Source organism: Lutra lutra, chromosome 2, assembly GCF_902655055.1.
Source record: "Lutra lutra chromosome 2, mLutLut1.2, whole genome shotgun sequence".
Classification (NCBI taxonomy): Eukaryota; Metazoa; Chordata; class Mammalia; order Carnivora; family Mustelidae; genus Lutra; species Lutra lutra.
The window spans coordinates 45,844,217-45,864,447 of NC_062279.1; the positions used below are offsets into that span (position 1 = coordinate 45,844,217).

A 20,231-nucleotide genomic window follows, 5' to 3' on the forward strand; every position below is an offset into this window, starting at 1 on the left:
CTCCAGCGGCCAGCCTGTCAGGGGGCTGAATCCCCTCACGGGACACCCCTCAGGGCAGGTTACTCTGAGTCTCCTTGGTATCTCACCCCTCTGCCCCCCAGGGAGATGCTAACTTTGGAAACCACACCAGCACTGTAAGGTTTAATCAGGATGGGTGTAACTGAGTCAAATCAACCATTTTTTAATTTCCTGACAGTTGCTGAAAGGTCCAGATTATTCTCTGAATAATCACCTGCTGAGGCAAAGTGGACATGTCTCCTGAAGTTGGCGTTGCCCTGCTCCTGGCCTGGCTAGTACTGTCCTTGTTCGACCCCTGTTGTCACTGTGAGGACCGTCTATCCCGACAGGCAGGATTTCTCCAGGCTGGAGCACCTTGAACTTCATCTCTGCTCTCACCAACCTTCATCACACTTTGGCAAGCACAGTGTGTCTGCCACGACATGGGGCAGGAAGGACTCTCCTTTGTTGGGGGGCGGGGTGCCCTTACTTGTACACTTTGGTGTTGTACGTCTTCTCCCCGGGGAAGCCGAACATGCCGCAGACCACTCGGGAATTCTTGGCTGTCCAGTGCTTGTCGCAGATCTGCTTCCAGGTTTTTCCGTCCTTCACCTCCACATAGCCCTCTGTCACGGGCATGCGCCTGCGGTAGGCCGACAGGATGGCTCGGATCCGGATGTCCTCCACCTGGATGTTCAGGTTCTGGAAGGGACAAGGCACAGAAGCAGAGGAGTTACTTGCCTGGTCTGGCCACGGGGGGGTGGCAGCTGGCAGGGCCCTCTGGCCTCAGGTCCTGTAGGGCGGTGGGGGGGCGGGGTGGAGGGGTGGTAGGAGCGGCCCAGGAGCAGTCAGAGAAGAGGCCCCCAGGACCCCAGCAGCTTCTCCTACAGCCTCCAAAAAGCCCAGACAGCACAGTCCGGCAACCTCCATCCGTGGGTTCTCAAAATAAATGCGGAACAGAGAACGTGTTCTCTTTGAATTCTCAAGTTCTATATTAAAAACAATTGCGATTTTGTATTTTACTCCAAAGCATGTCTGTGTGCGCCTGTGTGCCTGTATATGTGGGTCTCCCCACTAAGCTTTCAGTAAAATTGGCACTGAGCTGCAAGGTCCCTGCCTTATGCCTACCCCAGAGGCCCAAGGATTTGATAGAAGGACAGGGGGCCTGGGGGGTGCGCAAGCTGGATGAGAGGAATGGGGGGCTACCCGGAGTTAGTAGTTCCTATGCTCACCCAATCTGCCCCCAAACACTACAGGAACTCCTTCCTGAATCTCTCCGTTCCAGCCCCTCCGATTTCTGCCTCTGTCCTATGGGACCACTACCAGCTCTTGCAAGGCTCCCTGGGTGCCTGCCTCCATCTCCCTCTTCCACCCATTGACTACAGGGCCAGCCACCAGAGGTCTTTTTTAGCAGAGTGATCTTGTCCCTTGACTGTATAATAAAGCCTAGATTACTTAGAGAGGTGGCCACAGCCGGTCATGCCTGACGCCCCCTGTGCCTCCAGTCCCCTCACAGTCCCCAGCCCCAAAACTATACTCAGATCTGGTTAACTGCAATATAATAGCATCTGTGTCCATGTGTGAGGCCCACAAGGAGTGTTCTACGTGCATTCTCTTACTTAATCCTCAACAAACAAAACAGGGTGGTTCGGAGCTATTGCCGTCCCATCTTCCAGGTAAGAGAACTGCCTGACTCGAATTACTCCCGAGAACCACCTGGAGGCAGGGAGCGCAGGGTGAGGAGCCCTCTGATCCGGGCCAGGGAGAGAGGCAGGGGGCCGCCGAGCACAGGATACTGGCAACCCAAGTGCCTGAGCCCCTGTCCAGCCAGGATGCAAATGAACCACGAGCTTGAACAGAACCATTATTTGGGTGCCTGGGGATTCATGTCTCCTCATTCCAGCTTCAGGGTGTAAAGCCAGGCCCCACTTCAGCAGCCCCGCAAGGCAGTGGAAAGTATGTGGGCTGGGAGTGATGGCATTTGGCACTGGTTCCCTTCCACTCAGAGAAGAAGGAAAGCGCCAGGGGCAGGGCAGTGTTTGCCAACGTAGATCCTGGATTATTTACAGCCTCCATTCAGGCCACGGGACCTGTGCCACCAAGACACGTGGACAGGGGTGAGCCAAGAAAGGGTCTGAGCTCCAGACAGGCCTGTGCACCAGCCCCCTCCTGTCTCTTCCCACCTCGGGAGGCGGGGCTAGAATTCCAGTGGGTAATGCATAATGGCCAGAAGGAAAGTTCCTGCTGAGGCACCCACCCTGGGACTCCACCAGGCAGGCCACCTTTATTAAATTCTGATCCTCCTCCCGCCACGCAACTCCCCACCCCCCACCAGCCGCCATGGGGCAGCAGTGTAGGATCACTGAGCAGAGATGTAAAAGTGACCCTCGGCACCCCAGCTACCAGCGTGGGACAGGGGACGCAGCAGACCCACCCACGTACCCTTGTCTTGGTGCAAGGTGGCATCTCTTCCGCAGAAATATGACAGTGACGTGGGGGAGCCAGGTGGGCTCAAGGATGTGGGAAATGAAGTTTAGAGAAGAGAAAGTGCTAGAGCAAGGTGTCCTTGTCCTTGTTCTTCCACCGACTCACTGCCTTTGTGTGTGTGTGTGTGTGTGTGTGATATGGTGTCTGTGTGGGTCTGTGTGTCTGTACGTGGGAGTGTGAGTCTGTCTGGGCACCTGTGTGGCTCAGGAGAGGTCCAGAGAGGGACTTGTTCTCTCCAAAGCCTTAGAAAAGTGGTCAGGGTCGTTCCTTCAAAATGGAATGTCTTCTCTCCTTCCACGGAAGCAATGCCTTCCCATTCCGTCAGGCTCAAATTCACCTCATTCATTCATTCAGCTAAATACACTCTCTCCCCACTCGATGGACCTTGAAGGCTTCCTCCCTCTGGCCCCAAACACAGGGCCCTGTCTCTTCTCTGAATAACAAAACCCGCAAGGGCCCTCACTTATCAAACACCAACAGATTCATTACAGGGCGGGTTCTGGACTCGCTCCATTCCCATGATATCCCATGAGCAGGCCGATGGTACGCCCATGTTGCTGATGAAAAATGAGAAAATAATGGTGAGGTTTCACAACTTCTCCAAATGCACACAGCCAGTAAGTAGGTAAACAAGGGTGAACACTGAGTTTGGACTCCAAGCCTGTGCTCCAGCCTTGGACTGCTGGTCTCTACCCTCCCACTCACGCCCTGTTCAGTGCGAGGTACTGAGTTGACCCACACAGGGCAGGGTCAGAGGTTCGGCCTTCCCTTGGGGCCTGCACATTCGAAGCCCATCCTGTGCTCTGGTGGGAGAAGCCCTGAGTCAGACCAGAGTGTACGTGAGGGGAGACCTGCCTCCCAGCTGCTCCTGGACTTGGGCCAGGGGGCAGCAGGGAAACCCATCCTGGTGCACATTCAGCGCTCCCTGCTAGCTAATGAGCTCCCTTAGGCTGCTATGTGCAGGAAAACACACACAGACACACAGAACTTCCCTCCTTACTTCACCGCCGTGGAATCTCTTCCATAACCACAAGGGTTAGATATTTTTTTTCTCAGAAGTTCAACTCCAAAAGAGAAGAGAAGAGAAGAAGTGAAACACTGAAACACAGACACATTTTTCTTTCTTCTCTAACAGAGGGCTTTCTAGACGTGCTGGTTATACATTAAGACCAATAGCCTAGAAGCTTGTAATGCACCTGGCACATTTTTCAGATTAAAATTAAAGTCTGAATGCTCTCTCTCTTGGCAGAGATAAGAGTTCACCCAGATCTCCAACAAGGCCTTCCTCCAAGGAATTCACAGAACCTTCTAGACTCGTCCTACTCAGAACTCATCTCGTCCCCGGCACGGCTCCAGCCCTGGGAGTGAGGACTAGCCACTTCCAAAAGGGCAAACCAAGGTGCAGGGAGGTGAGGCCCTGCCTTGCTTCAGCCAGAGGGGCTGGTGGAAAGAAAGGCTGACACAGGAGCACCACGCCTGGACTCCCAGGCTTGGGGCCGCACGACATTTCACATTTGCAGCGTCTGTGAACGACTTGCAGAAATTCCACAATGTGACAGTCTGGGGCTGTCGCCAAGGAGGAAAAATCACCAATTGTGAAAGCCTAGTTGAAGATTGCATCAGGTAGAGATACCGGGGGAGGCAAGGCAAGGCCAGCAAGAAAGCCAGCCTATATGGACATCGTAATTTGAGAACGAAGCACCCCCATCCTGGGAGGCATGTTGGTAAGGGCCCCATCTTAGCCCAATTATCTTCCTTCCCTCTGCTTTAGAAGCTGTCCCTGAACATCAGCCCAGGCCTTCCCACCTGAGAAGGCATCCCAGGAGAGGTGTGGAGGAGGGAGGATGGCATTGGTGAGATACTCGAGCATGCAGTCATTCCAACGAGAATGCACGGCTGGTTCAACCTCTGCTGGCTTACCAACCCCATCCCCCTACTGCTAACAGTTCTCTGAATCTTGCTCTCTAAGTCCTCAGCTGCCTTTATTCTGCTGTTTCCACCTTCCCCTCCTCAAGCCTCCCATCACTGCCCCAATCCCATCTCCATCTGCCAGGCAGGTGGCAACAGGGGAACTGCGGGAATGAAATGACTGGAACTCTGTCACTTCACACAGGCTGAGTGTCTACCTGGTGTGGAGGATTTGCCAACCCAGTCCACCTCTCACACCAGCCTGCCCACTGAGTAGTCCTGTCTTGCTCCAAACCTTCCCACAGCTCCCCAGGCCTTAGACTCCCAGGTCTGATCCATACCACACCCTCCCTTCCTTTTTTTCCAGCCAGCGACCTTCTCTCACTGCCACAGACATCACTCCTTAAAGCCCAGCATTGAACCTCACTGGAATTCTCTCTTCCTTCTCTCTGAGTCCTACTGACCACAGGGACAATCTACTTCATGCATTTGAACGTGTCTGTTGAATGCTCCTGGCACCGTGTGAGGCCCTGGGACGCACGGGCCAACCCGACACACCAGTCTCTTGCTGTCACTCCTGACAGGATACAGACAAAACCATCTCCCCCACAAAGCTCCCCTCCCCCAATATCTGGTCCACAGAGATTGGATTTCTTTATTCCCCACACATTTGCTTTTTTTTTCTTTTTTTAAGATTTTATTTATTTATTTGACAGAGAGAGAGATCACAAGCAAGCAGAGAGGCAGGCAGAGAGAGAGGGGAAAGCAGGCTCCCCGCTGAGCAGAGAGTCGGATGCGGGGCTCGATCCCAGGACCCTGAGACCATGACCTGAGCCAAAGGCTTAACCCACTGAGCCACCCAGGTGCCCCGCACATTTGCTTTCTGGGTCGCTCAGTTGGTCCTTGACTTAGCCTGACCATCTTGCACTCTGATTATTTATCTTTCCAGTGTGTTTTTACCAGCTCAGAACTGTGAGTTCCTGAGAGCAGGACGGTGCCTTATTCATTTCCGTCTCACCCATGGCCCCCAATCCCAGACACGACACATAGTGGGTCCTCGAACATTTTTGGAAGGAACCAATAATGGTTTTTAAAACTCCGATCACAGGAATTCGTCTTAGCTGAACATTGAGCTCCCGAGCTAAAAGTGTAATAAAGACTCCCTTTATTCTTTGTTTAAAGCAAAATAACCAACCAGGCAATGCCTGTTTCTCTTCAGAGCATAAACACTACGTGTGTGACCTATGGATGGACAAGTAGGACGTCTACACTCTCTCCACGCGCACCCTTGTCATCCTGGCCATTAACACCCTCCCTCGCCTCTCAAAACCTGATGCTAAGGAGGTTTCTGGGCTGAATTAAAAGCTGACCTGACCCTCAGCACATATCTAGGTGATTTAGCTAAGTGGGTATTCTCTGTAAACAGCATGAGGCATGCTGTAGTTGAAGAATCTGGCCACACTGTAGATACCTTTTTTTTTTTTTAAAGATCTTATTATTTGACAGAGATAAAGAGCACAAAGCAGGGGGAGCAGCAGGCAGAGGGAAAGCAAGAAGCAGGTTCCCCAATGAGCAGGGAGCCCGATGCGGGGCTCGATCCCAGAACCCCAGGGTCATGACCTGAGCCGAAGGCAGATGCTTAACAGACTGAGCCACCCAGGCGCCCCTGTAATTATCTCCTTTTGATGATCAAATCAGGAATTCACAGAGTAAGGAGCCAAGTAAAAAGACACATTCTCTATCCAGGGACTTCCACCGGGTCAGATGAGGAAGGGCAAGAGAGAAGGCATTGCCGTGATGGCTCAGCTCTGCGGGATGGCCACCAGTCGGGGGGTGGTGGTGTGGAGAGCTGAGGTCATTCTGAGCCACCAGAGGAAAAAACCAGCACTCTGTCCGGGCCCTCCTCCTATAAATCAAGAGCCTCACAAGGTTTCTGGAAAACCGAATGCTCTGTATTTCATTTTCCAACCAGAAAGCACTGGGGTAGGTAACAGAGACTGCTTCTTTGGGGAACAAGCAAGCCCTCCAGTGTGCAGGAAGCTGGCGGGACACCTGCTCCAGCAGCCAGTCCCTCTGAGCCAGCAGGGGCACTGAGGCCACAGCCCAGCCAAGTCCTGGGCCAGACTCCCAGCTGGGGGTGCCTCCTGCCTCGTGGGGTAATTACCACCATGGTAACTAAGTCACGATCTGTAAAACTGTCCTTCATGCCTAGACTGTAATCTCCAGGAAGGCAAGGCTGTCCGCTTCATCAATCTCTTTACTCCCAGTGCCTGCTATCTGTCTGGTGCTTGATTAAAACGTATCAGATGAATGCAGGACCAGATCCAGCATCCAGCTAACTAAGCACCAGCCTCAGGGGGGTGGAGCGGGGCGAGGGGCGGGGATTCCTTGGCACTGACCCCTCCGGCATGGTTGAAGTGACTAATTTGAATGGCTCCGGTCCAGGGCAGCCCCACCCGAGCCACATGAGTGGGATCGCCCCACAGAATGGATCCCCCGCCTGGGGGGTGAGAGTCTCCTGCCCACTTCTCCCATTTTGCATCCCTTCTGTATCTACCCTTCCATATCCTCTCTTGTCTCCATTTCCAAACGGCCACAAACTCCCCATCCCAGTCACACGATCGAACTTCGAGTCCCTGCTGTCCACTCGTTGATTTCATCTCAGATAAGCTGTCACACGGCTGTTTCTTCCATCGAACAGGTAAGCACAATGTCGCTTATTTCGCTTCACACACAAATCATAATCGTACTTGTCCTCTTCGAAGAGTTGTGCGGACAACGCCCTCGCCAGGGATCAGGTTCCCAGGTCCGTCGGGATGGGCGCAATTTCAAGTATTTTGTTTTGTTATCCGCACACATGCCCTTTTGCTTTTCAGAGGCTCGGACCTATTTTTCAGTTGGGAAAATAGGTCACCCTGGAACTACTTCTCTTGTGTTCCTTGTGGTGGCTGGCAAGCCCCGACCACATAGACTCAGTAAATAGAATCATGGAATGGTGGCACCAGTCAGGATCTTATATGTACATCCTTTTGCCCAAACTCCCCGTGAACTACGAGACAAACCCCACCCAGCTATATCTGAACGGCCCTGCTCAACGGGGCAGCGAGACTAGGGATTCAGAGGCTGTGGGGTAGCTTTCCAGTCCCTCGTTGGGAGCGTCCGTCTGACACAAACTGCCTGCTTGCTCCCACATCTTCTCCTGCCGCAGAGGGAGGCCATCCAGCTATCCTGCAGCCCTCAGGGGAAACAGGACTATACTGAAGCTTGGAGGGGCTCCTACCCCTGAAATTGGACAGAGATGAGAACAGACCCCCTTCCTTTCCTAAACCACCCAGTGTAACCCATTGCACCCACGCTCTGGTGGAAGGCGGGGGAAGCGGGGACAGGGGGCAACTTTCGGCTGGGAAATTCTCAGACCTTCCTAGAGGCCCCAGATGCTGGTGAGATAAGGGAAACCTTGAAGCATTCTGGCAGCTGAGGGTGACTAATAACAAACCTGGGCTCCTGGAATTTTAAGAATTCACACCAGCCTCAGTTCCCGTGGTTAAGAGAAGAAAGAGCTTTTTCAGGTCTCCATGCCCTTCCAGAAGAATGTGAGAGCGTGGAGGGTAGGGGTACCAGATTCTCCCAGCTCTGGCCTCCTTGTCCCTCCAGGGGCCTCTCCAGACCTCGGGGCTCCCTGCTGTCAAAAGGAGAAACTGAGGATTGGGGGCCACTTGAGGGATGGGCCCCCCTAAATCTCACAGCCCCGGGGGTTTCCAATCAGTCCTGGTAACCTAACTGCCTTTGCAAGAGAGCCTTTAAAAAATGGGTACAGAAGAAGGCGGCGTGAGGGGGGTGAAGAAAAGGAAAAGATCTGTATGTTCCCTGATCTCACAACACATGGCTCCAGCCCCGAGTCCTTCTAGGACACAAGAGTTAGCAATGCGCACAACAGCCAGTGTGGAGAGGCTGACTCAGGAGGGCATCTGGATTTGCAATCTCTTCTTATCTAATGCTTTTTCCAGCTTGTCCACTGCCACACACAGGAAACAAAGTCTCTCAAGTTAAGACCCTCTGAAACCCTGGAGGTTTAGCTGGGGCTCTGTTTCCTAGGTTTAAAAAGGATCCGTTTGCTCAGAAGCAATAGTATTCTGCATGGCAGACTTTGGTCCTGCTTGCCTCTTTTTGAGAAGGTTTTGAGGGCTGGCCTCTGACTCGTTTGCCTTGTGAGAACGTCGCTTTTGCAGTCCAGAGACCCAGGAAGGGTCAGGCACTCCAGAAGAGCTGCGAGTCTCAGGCTCCACCAGACCAGAACTCAAGCGTCCTGCCTTCCACTCCGGAGTCTAAGACAGGCTCCCTAGCAAGATGTGACTGCATACAGTCTGTGTCTGAAGACCAGAGAACTGCAACTCCCCCTGGCGAATTTTCTGGATGCCGTGACCCGAGGTGGTGGACTGGGGCAGGGGGTGGGGGCGGAGGGGGTGGCCGCTAACCTAACGAAGCACTTTATAGCCTGCTAAGCTCTTTGACAGAAATCATCTGAGTTTCTTCCTCTCCAGAACACTTAAAACTCCCTTGTAAATGATAAGTGCATGCTGTGTCGTTTTGATGGAGAAACCATTGCCACTCTGGATTACAGACGGTCAAACCGGAAGGGACGGAATTCAAGCAGCTCATCTTCATAAAGAGAATGGACTGCCCAGGGTTCTGGCTGCCCGCCAACAGGTAGCTCAGGGGCCAAACCTGTGAACTCTCCCTTGGTGGGGTCATTCCTATGAAGGAGATGGGCTTCCTCCCTTCTTTGGAACTGAATCCGAGAAGTGTCAAAGAGCCCCCAGGGATGCCCCAAGCAGACAGAGGAGTCCACTGGAAACACAGTTAGCTCATTGAGTGAGATTCATCAGCCGGGCCCCAGGGCTTAGTGACTCACGTCTCTGGCATTCCAAAGTGGGATGAACTTGGTCTAGACTGATGGCTCAGTTTTCTTCCACTCTCTGCTGGGGGAATTCCAGTGCACTCCGGAGAAGGCACAAGCCTGTGAGGGTCACCTCTAATGGTCTGTGATCTGCCCCCAATCTCTAGGAGTCAATGAGGATGGACGTTAGAGTAGAGTTAGAGATCCTGGCTGTACCCTTCAGAGTGGGAAGAGATGGGGCAGGGGCGGGTTGGGGGAAGTGTCCTTATCTCGTTCACTGGGCCAGTCTTTTGCACCTGGAGTCATAAGCCACAGAGAAAGCATTAACTCTTTTTGACCACACTCCACTCTTGGCCACTTTCGAATTTATGGACCCCGAACTGGGGAAGTCACAGGAGGACCTTAGTGCTCACACTTTGATGTGGAAGAATAAGGGCCAAAAGTCTGCTCCTGCTTTCAAGGCCAAGGTTGGGCAGGACCAGAGAAGAGGCAGGGAGAGAGCCAGAGCACACAACACACACACCAGCGGGTAGCCCTTCCATGTGCATGAGAGAGAGAGAAAGAGAAGCCGATTCCCACAATGGTGTGCACCGCTGACTGCCAGCTATGGGCACCCCCTGCGTGGGCTTGGTGTACTTTTGTAAATACAGAGTAATGAGGGATCTTAGAATTTGGCAATCGCCTCACCCGGCTTCCTTCCCAGTGTAGGAATCTGGCTGCACGTTCCTGGCAGGGAGGTCATCCCGCTCCTGCTGGAACGACACTTGTGACGGGAGCTTGCTACTTACAGGGTAGCCGCATGCGCTGTGGAGCGGCCCTAAGTATTAACAGTTTCCAGGCGGAGCCGAAATCTAAGTCCCATTACCTTCTTACCCATCTTGGTACTGGGTTAGAATCAATCACACATCTTCTCCATGATAGCACGGCTGAAACTTAGAGAACCCACATGACGCCCCTCCTCTCTCTCTTCTCGTCACCAAATCTTCCTCTCCTCCTTTGATATGGTTTCCAGACCTGTCTCCATCCTGCTGGTCCATCCTCGGGGTGATCTAGCTAGGGGATGGCCCCAGATCTGAATCCTGCCCTCGATCTAAAAAACAAACAGTTTAGGGGAAGAATCTTTCCATCAGTGCGTCAGTGCATATTCACATTTTGGGATTTTGTTTGTTTGTTTGTTTTGTTTTTACCACCATATCATAGCTTTGGCTTATACAGAGCTTTTAGTCAGCCAATCCCTTGCAGGGATTTTAAAGATACAGTCAGTGCTCTTCAGTCACTGTCCTGGGCTTTCACTCTATGGCTGATTTTTTTCTTCCAATATAGGACCTTGATATAGGACCTTCTATTCATCCCACTTTATTATAGTTTGGGCCTATTCTCTCAACATCCTGAGGTTTTTCTGAATCTCATTTAATAATGTTATATTCCAGCAATCCCTTCTAGTTTTGTGTCCCCTATAACTTTTTCCAGGGCACATTTTAATCTCCACATAAACGTCTGCTGTTAGAGAGGCAGCAGCTGGGCCCCAGGAACGATGGTTCGAGACCATCCACTGTGTTCACGGATTCACTGGCAGCGTTTCCTGGCGCCGTTAGTCATCCCACAGTCGCCCACCAAACTGCATGTCTACCGGCGTACATCTCTTGCTCTCACCCACAAACGTCTACAAGGGGACATTTCTGTAGCCAAGAGGAAAGATTCCATGACACAGGCTATTACATGAGGTATTTTGGAGAAACTTCTCAACATCCCACAAATATCCCTGTAAGTTTTCTGGGCGGCTCCCTACCCATCAGGCCAGCTCTGACAAGAAGCGTGAGCTTTAGCCACAAAGTTCTAGATGGACTGGCAACTCTCTAAGTTTCTCCTCAGCCATCTGGAGATGTGGGCCCTTTCATGACCTCCGTTCAGCTGACACCAAAGGGAAGAAGATTCCAGAGGACGGCTCATCAGCTGAAAGTTTCCTCAGTGTCTGTGGCTGGGCAAGAAAGCTCCCAGTGTGGCTTACAGTAACTGTATGAAGAAGAGGGAGGACTTCGAGGAGCCTGCAGAGGGTGGAAGGCGGTGGGAGTCATGCCACCCTTCCAACCAGTCATCCCCATCCCACCCTGGTAGTCCTCTCTGGGTTACTGTAAGTTCATTTAGGGTCTAGGCTCCTCACCTTGGAATGATCCCCCAGCTTTCCAAAGGCATGCATTTTGTCTTCTCAGGTCATAGGGTCACGTCTTTTTTTTTTCCCCAATGGGGTCCCCGACCATGCTGTGTGTACAGCATGCACCCAACAAATGTCCAGAAAAAAGACAGGCACTGGAGTGCCTGGGGGGCTCCATCAGTTATGCATCTGCCCTTTGGCTCAGGTCACGATCCCGGGGTCCTGGGATGGAGCCCCGCATCGGTCTCCCTGCTCAGTGGGGAGCCTGCTTCTTCTTCTCCCTCTGCCTGCTGCTCCCCCTACTTGTGGTCTCTCTCTGTCAAATAAATAAATAAAATCTTTAAAAAAATAATAAAGACAGGTACGAAGCTTTTGTGGTGGACTCTCAGCATTTCCAGAATAAAAAGAAGTACTTTTTCCTATATTTTGGGGGGTCATTTCTCTGCCTATTCTACCCAGTCTAGGGTCTGCTTTTTCTAGGACCAGATTCAACAGACACTTCTCTGTTGACATGCCATGCCCAGAGTCCTTTTTCCAGAATCATTTTTTTCTAATGGTGGAGGAGTCCTTTCATTCTCCCCCCGCCCCCAAACCCACGGACATGTTGGCCCACCTTCTTTCTAGTCAAACCATCAGTGACTTTCTTATGCCTGGAAGCCTGGATCTTCACATGACAATCCAACTATACTATCCCGAGGTTCTAGGCTGAAGAAAGGCCCATTAAAGATGCTACAAATAAGCTCATTTTTCGATTAAGCAGGGTGATGCTACAAAGGAATGACTTGCTCCTATGTGCTTCTTACCACTGTTTAATTTGATATTTGACCCGGGGAGATTCTTCACCTATGGGGAAGATGATCTCGGATACGCATTCCTAAGAAGAAAATTTAGGGGTTGGAGACACTGTTCCTATCAGGTACCCAACGCTATTTGTACTGGATACAATGGTGAATTAGACAGACCCCTCCCAGCAAGAAGCTTCCAATCTCCTTGGAAATTGGGTGCTAATGATTCCGTATGAGGTGATAAGGAGCGGAGATAGAACACGTGAAACTGTACTGGACAAGCCTATCCTCCAAATCACAGACTTTATGGTAAAGCCAAGTTGTCGTCAATATCTGGAGCACTAACGCACATCAGATCTTTGCCAATCCCTTCTATTCCTCCCAGATAAAACAGCAGCATGTGAAGAGTGTCAGCTAGAAGCTGTCTGATCCTGCCAGCTGAGAGAAAGCTAGAAATCCTCTTCCCTGCTGTAAGGCAGGCTTGGACCAGTTCCCAGCGTACTCAGTGTGCTCTAGGAACATATGAGAAAAGAGTGGGACAGTGTGAGTCATGGGAGGAAAATGTAAAGACCACAGTCTGGGGAGAACTTCCTCTGAAGCCCAAATAGGGCAATTTCAAGTTGGTTCTAAGGTCAGCTGGGGGGTAAAGCACAGTGAAGGCCCTTTGGCTTGGCTTTAGGCAGATCCCACAGTGCCTCGGGGGTGACATCCAACGTGTCCCTGAGGAGGCTATCCTAAGCCTCAGGTACCTTGTCCATAAGAGCAGTGCCATGAAGGTTTGCTGGTTTTATTGTTCACGTGGAGAACTTATTGACGAGCTAACTCTGAAACGTAGCCATAAATGTAGAAGGGTCTCAAGCCCTTTGGCCATTTCCAAATGCTGACTTGGGGCAGGCTGGCAACATCAGAATCATCTGAGAGAACTTTCAAAACTAGTCTAGTTCCCTAGTGGGAATTCTGCTTCAGGAGGTCAGGGGTGAGGCCCCAGTATGTGCATTTTAGAAAAGTGATTCTGGGGGCACCTGGGTAGCTCGGTCGTTAAGCATCTGCCTTTGGCCCGGGTCATGATCCCAGGGTCCTGGGATCGAGCCCCACATCAGGATCCCTGCTCAGGGGGAAGCCTGGTTCTCCCCCTCCCACTTCCCCTGCTTGTGTTCCCTCTCCTCTGTGTGTCTCTCTCTGTCACATAAATAAATAAAATCTTTTTAAAAGTTTTTTTTTTTTTAAGATTTTATTTATTTATTTGACAGAGAGAAAGATCACAAGTAGGCAGAGAGGCAGGCAGAGAGAGAGGGGAGGAAGCAGGCTCCCTGCTGAGCAGAGAGCCCGATGCGGGGCTCGATCCCAGGACCCTGAGATCATGACCTGAGCCGAAGGCAGAGGCTTAACCCACTGAGCCACCCAGGCGCCCCTTAAATAAATAAAATCTTAAAAAAAAAAAAAAGTGATTCTGATCCCCAGCTAGATTTGGAAACAATGGTCCTTTGGTAGCTAGCCTCCGAGATGGCCCCCAGTGGTCTCCACCTTCTGCATTCACACCCTTGGGTAATCTCTTCCCACACTGTGTGACCAACAGAATATAGCAGAAATGATGGTCTATCGCTTCCAAGATTGGAAGGCTGTGGCCTCCGTGTTTTGCTCCCGTTCTCTCTCTTTTGAATCACTCACTCTGGAGAAGGACAATGGTCATGTCGTAAGGACACCCAGGCAGGCTATAGAGAGGCAGAGGACCAGAAAGATCCAGCTGAGGGCCAGCAGCGAATGCTGGCCAACAGCCACGTGAGTCAGCTTGGGACAGGGCCCCCTGCCTGAATGTGATCAAAGTCAACCAGCTAAGCTGCTCCCGGATTCCCTTGGAAACTAAGTGAGATCATAAAGGCTATTGTTTGAAGCTGCAAAATTTGGGGGGTAATTTGTTACACAGCATTTGATAACTAGTACATTTTCCCAGCCCAAACGGCAGGCTCCTGACAGAGCCCAGAGGGGCTTTCCTGTGCACCCTCTGTAGCTTCCTTTCACACCACTCCTACATTCACCTTGTCTCTTGGCCTGTTTGACCTACTTACCCCCGTTCATGCCTCAGGGCCTCTGTGCCTTACCCAAGCCATTCTTCGTGTCTGGAATGAGTACCCTTTCCCCACCCACTGGTGGTCTCCCCTACTCCTGCAGCCCCCCCGCACACCAAATCAGGTTGGCTTGGGTCCCCTCCTTAGCACTCACACACTCTTCTTGGAATCAGTAGATGAGAATCGAGTTACATGGAAGAAGGAAAATACTGACATGTGGGCGTCATCAAGAACACAAGACTTGCCTCTATGTGGTTGATCAACGAATTGTCGAATTTGAAACCAGGAATCCTTTTGTCACTGCACACCACACCCACGTCTTCTGTGTGCTTGCAGTCGGTGATGCCCCAGCCGTTGGAGGAGCAGGCTGCGAGGGTGGCCTCCCTGCCCGTGCAGTAGACATTGTCCAACCAGATGGGCCCTGAAGGAAGCAGAGAAGAGAGAGACCAAGGGCTGCATCAAAGTTGGTTTGCATCTTTGGGGGGCACCAACATCATCCAGAGAGAATTTTTCTCTAATTTTGGCAGTTATTGTGGTCATCAATTGATGGTTGGTATGTTCGAGATACTGGATATCATTCTAGGGCATCTGGGTCCCCTTTCCAGAGTAGGCAGCTGACGTGATTTGGGGATGTGCTAGACTGAATGTGATTTGGACAGAAACCAGATTTGCGCCCAGATGTTACATGGTTAGTAGAATGGGCAGAGATTTTGGATGCCAAGCTGGGTTTCATTCTGAGAGAGCCATTTAGCCTTGGCACCTTGGTCAAAGCCCTTCTTTCTCATCAGACACGTCAACTGCAGGGCTACATAGAGGTTAGAGAGAATATGTGGCCTGTGTCTAGTTTGTTATTGGCCCATCGTTCCTCAAACGAGGTAACAAGGATGATGATGGCAATTGTCATTAGACTGACCATGGTGCAGGCCAGACTCACCTTCCATCTGCAGCAGAGGCTGAACTCTGACCCCTCAGCGAAAATGTAAACCACCTGTAACTGAGGGTTTGGAGTTTTTCAGGCATTTTCATAGGTATCAGTTCCCCTGACTTCCCTATGCCTCAGGGATGGTCATTCCCACCTTCCAGACACAGAGCTCTGGCTCACGGGGACGGTTCATCCTCAGGGTCACAGCCTGAGCCCAGAGGTTGGGCCATTCAGTGCTCTTCTCTCTGCCTGATGCTTCCCAGCCACTGATTTGGCCCTGCTACACTGACACACAGAGTCACCCCTTCACGTTCTAAAAGTCTGGTGAAGGCAGGGCAGGGAGGCCCTGTGCAGCTCTGCTTGCCTCCTGTGTGTCCATCTGATTTGCACTCCGTAGAAAATTCAGGATGCCGAGTGCTGGAGGGTTTGTCACAATGAGATGCTCCCTCATACCATTAGAATGTCTACCGTCAAAAGGGCAGATAATACCAAGTGTTGACAAAGTTGAAAGAAACTGGAACCCTTGTGCGCTGACAGTCAGCAGGAATGCAAGACGGTGCAGCCACTCTGGAAAACAGTATGGCGATTCCTCAAGAAACGAAAACTGGGAGACACAGGCTTCCGGTTATGGAGCGAAGAAGTCACCGGCACGAGAGGCACAGCACAGGGAACACAGTCAGTGGCATTATAATGGCGTTGTGTGGAGACAGATGGTAGCCCTGCTTGCGCTGAGTGCAGCATAATGCACAGACTTTTCGAATCACAATGCTGGACGCCTGAAACTAATGTGACGTGTGATGGCTGTATGTCGATAAATAAATAAATACTTAAAAAACAAAAATGGGATTCCCATACCATCCAGCGATCCCTGCTTCTGTGTATTTACCCAGAAGATCTGAAAGCAGGGTGTCTGAGAGCTATCGGCACACCCACGTGCATTACAGCTTCTTCACAGTAGTCAAAAGTTGGACAAACTCTGGCATACGCATACCCTGAGTCTAGTGCTCAGCCTTAAAAAGGAAGGAAATTCTAACACAGACTGCAACATCAGGGGACCTTCAGGGCATCACGCTCAGTGAAATAAGCCAGTCACAAAATGACAAAACCGTATAATTCTGCGTAGATGAGGTACTTGGAATAGTTGAGTTCATAAAGACGGGAAGTCGAATGGAGGTGGTCAGGGGCCGGGAGAGGGGAGCATGAGGAGTGGTTATTTAACGGGGACTGAGCTCCAGTTCCTCAAGACAAGAGGTGTTCTGGAGACTGGTTGTGTACAAACAGGAATGTACGAACACTACTGAATTGCGCATTGAAAAAACGGTGAAGACAGAGTATTTTACGTTAGGTGTATTTCACCACAATTTTTTAATGTGCTACAGGGTTTCCAAAGGGTGATTTTTGTAAGTGCCCCTATAAAATGAGAATCAAACTCAAATGTCTCCTTTTTCTCAAAGCTCCAGGCAGGCCTCAACAGGATGATGGAGGCAGATACCCAGGGCTCAGACTCTCTGCCTCGGGCCTGGGCACCACCAACTTGGCCAGCTACTTACCCAAGCCTGTTTCCCATTTCTGAAGTGAAAACAAGGATCCCCAACAAACAGGTCACCATGGAGATTCGATGAGATAATGTATGTGCTTAGTACATGTTCAAGCCCCTTTCCCTTCCTCCTTCCCACTAATCAGAAAAACAGGGAATCCCGTTGTTTCCAGATGCAAGGAAAACAGATACAGAAAAGCAGATACAAACACTCCCATTGCAGAGACAAGAAAACTGAGGAGAATCTGAAGTTCTTCAAGGTCAGGGTGGACATGGGGCTAGTCCCTGATTCCGGGGCCCTGCTGAGACACGTCTGCTGTAACAGATGGCCAGTTAGGGCTCGAACCAGAGCGCCTCAGACACATTGTGGGGAACAACGAGCTGATTGAAAACATCTGGGCCGAGGGTTTCCAACCGGTTTCTCAATTTGGCCTCGCTTCCCAGCCATCAAACTCCTCGGAAACATATGTTCCCTAATCAGTTGCTGCTTGGACAACAAAATGTTTGTCTTACTAAGTACTAGCAACGGAAAGACCCTCCACATTTGCAGGGAGGCCTCTTTGGAACATTCTGTGGCAAAGCTGCTGAAGGGACAGAGATGGTGAAAAGAAGTAGGGCCCTTATTCCATCTGCAATGAGAGAAACCACCCTGGCTAAGGGGAGGGGAAGCGGGAAAGCGTGCAGCTAAAGGAACCACGAGCAGCAGACGCTCTCCGGCCTGCTTTATTCTTTGATACGAACATTTGAAAGGAGCTCCCTGGGGTGCTAAGGGAATGAACTTCCCCCAGAGAGCTGCTTTCTTAAGTAGCATTAACTCACTGCCAATGATCCCACTCGGGATATATTCTCACTAGGTGTTTTTTTTTTTTTAAAGATTGTGTTTATTTATTTGAGTGAGGCAGTGAGTGAGTGAGATTGCACACAAGCAGTGGCAGAGGGAGAGTGGCAGACTCCCCTCCTGAGCAGGGAGCCCGAAGTGGGACTCGAACCCAGGACCCTGGAATCATGACCCGAGCTGAAGGCAGATGCTTAACCGACCGAGTCACCCAGATGCCCCTCACCAGGTAATTTTTCGTAGACGGTGGAAGGGTAAATTTCGACACAGCCCGAGAGGGCATCACCAGGCATGATACACTACTTTGGCTTGATTCCATGACAATATGTTTCCGTGTATGCTTCCTGCCTAAAGATTGTGTTCTGACCTTGCTCTGGCTCTCTCCTGCTGGGATGCACAGTGGGCCAGGCACAGCTCAGGAGACGTCATTTCAGAGCTGCTAGGAAAGTGGCACTTGGATTGTAGGTGGATTGTAGGTGCGGCTCTAACTTTGGACACAAAGAGCCAGCCAATCTGAAACCAAACCTCATTCTACACTGTCCGTTCATTCACTCTAAGAAATGCTTCTCCTGACAAGAGAAGAGACTTATCAACCAATCCACAAACCATTTGGAAGACAGAGATCACAAAGGAAACTCTGAAAGCCCAACTGTTCCCTGCGTTGTCAGGACAGTTGTTCAAGTTGGAAGCTCTGGGGCCCTACTGTGGTCATCTGTGGCTTGGTCACTCTGATCTGAACAATGGGGAGTGAGGGGCAGCACAGGGTGGTGGGGCTGGGGAGGGATCAGATCTGAGCTTAGGTCTGAAGACAAGCCAAGGAGAGCAATCATCTCTAGTTTAGGCTGCTGGGAGACCCAGGGAGAGAAACAGAACAGCTGTCCCTTCTAGAACCCTCTGGAAGGGTCCATGAGTTCCCTGAGCTTAGAGACACTTTATGGGAGAAGAACTCTTGACAGTTCAGGCTGGAAAGCCTGGGAGGGCCTAGGTGCTCTCCTGGGGCTTCCTTATTACTCCCTGTATGTCAGAGGAGAAGGAGATAGTAAGAGCTTGGCTCCGGTGGTCCCAGTGCATGCATGGGCCAACCTGCAGGTTAAACTCCTTTCCTGGGAACACAGCCCAGGGCACCGGTCACATTCTCTGCTTCCTATGCCAACAACTGTTTGCCGTCTGTTTTCACTACTGTCCTCAAGCAAAATAAATTAATCAGCTAATATTTACCGAGTGCCCAACATGTACCCAGTACTAAGAATCCTAACCTGATGCTAAAGAATTCAAATACCTTTATATCTAATAGACCTCTCCCGATGCAAAACCAAGTATCACTTTTTATGGACAACATAATCCTCAAAGTTCAGGAGACAGGACAGTTCACACTTTTTTTTTTACCTCTGTTTCTCCCTTCATCTTTGCTATTTCTCCTTCCTAAGTCCTGCTGGTTTCAGTATCCACCGGGATGACTGTTCTAGGATTCTCTGGCCTCTTCTTAGCTTCTCTCTGCAGCGTCTTTCCCTGGCCCTACATCAGTCACTATCCCACAGTCGTAGCTTAGACCTTATCATTACCAACAATGGCACCCCTCCCTAGTGTCCATTTCAACCCTTCTGCTGTGTATCTGCATCTTCACCCAACCCCCCAAAATGTTTCTAGCACACTCCTTCTTGTACTGCAATTTCCACCCTGACCTGTGACCCCAACAGCCTTCCCCACAAGTCCCCCATGTAGTACCGTCCTACTTAATCCAGCCCAGACTCCAGGGTCCACAGTTTCAGCTGCTCCCTCACACACTCCCTCTACTCCCTTGAACTCTTCTCCAGCCTTCATCCTCCCTGGGGGGCAAAGTCTGAGCCAGGTTAACCCACTTCCCTGGCCACCCCATGCCCACACTTGGGCAGGTGAACTGGAATGGGGGGAAAAACCATACCCATCTAATCTAATGACAGGTAAACTTTAAGTGTGAGTAGAAATAAAATAAATAAAATAGTAGAAATAAAATAAAGTGGTCCCTGGAAAAACCCCATAGTCATTGGCAAGTGTTATAAAATACCGAGGCTTGAGAGACTGGGATTGAAAACACAAACCTGACATTACCCGTGGGTCACTCAGCCAGCAGAATACATGAAGATGTAGAAATGTGGAGACATGTCTGGAGGCTTTGTTTTTCATTTTCATTTCATTTCATTTTAAAGTAGGCTCCATGCTGGGCGTGGAGCGCAACACAGGGTTTGAACTCACGACCTGCAATCAAGACCTGAGCTGAGTTCAAGAGTCAGATGCTCAGTGGATTAAGTCACCCAGGCCTTCGGCATGCCCAGAGTTTTGAAAAGAACACAGGAAGTGGGCTTTAAAAGCCCAACATTGGCAGGGCACCTGGGTGGCTCCATCAGTTGAGGTCTGACTCTTGATTTCAGTTCAGGTCGTGATCTCGGGGTTGTGGGATAGAGTCTGGTGTTGGGCTCCACCATGGGTGTAGAACCTGCTTGGGCTTCTCCCTCTTCCTTTCGCTCTGCCTCTCCCTGCCTCCCCACCCCGCTCTAAAAAAAAAAAAAAAAAAAAAAAGCCCAGCATTTGCTAACTCATTTTTGCTGCTTTAATCTCGCCACTGATAAGGAACCCCAAATCAGCTTCAGAGAACATTTCACTGTAAG

General features: G+C 50.8%; 1 protein-coding gene across 3 annotated transcripts in view; it reads right to left on the reverse strand.

Moving 5' to 3' along the window:
- The window catches only part of LOXL2 (lysyl oxidase like 2), an 87,956-nt gene that overhangs the window by 39,735 nt on the left and 27,990 nt on the right, over positions 1–20,231 (reverse strand). For all 3 annotated transcript variants that reach the window (XM_047717360.1, XM_047717359.1, XM_047717361.1), the window contains exons 3-4: positions 14,538–14,713; positions 488–699 (exon numbers count right to left, since the gene is read on the reverse strand). In XM_047717360.1, coding sequence (XP_047573316.1) covers positions 488–699; positions 14,538–14,713 — 388 coding nt within the window. The remainder of the gene's footprint in view (positions 1–487; positions 700–14,537; positions 14,714–20,231) is intronic.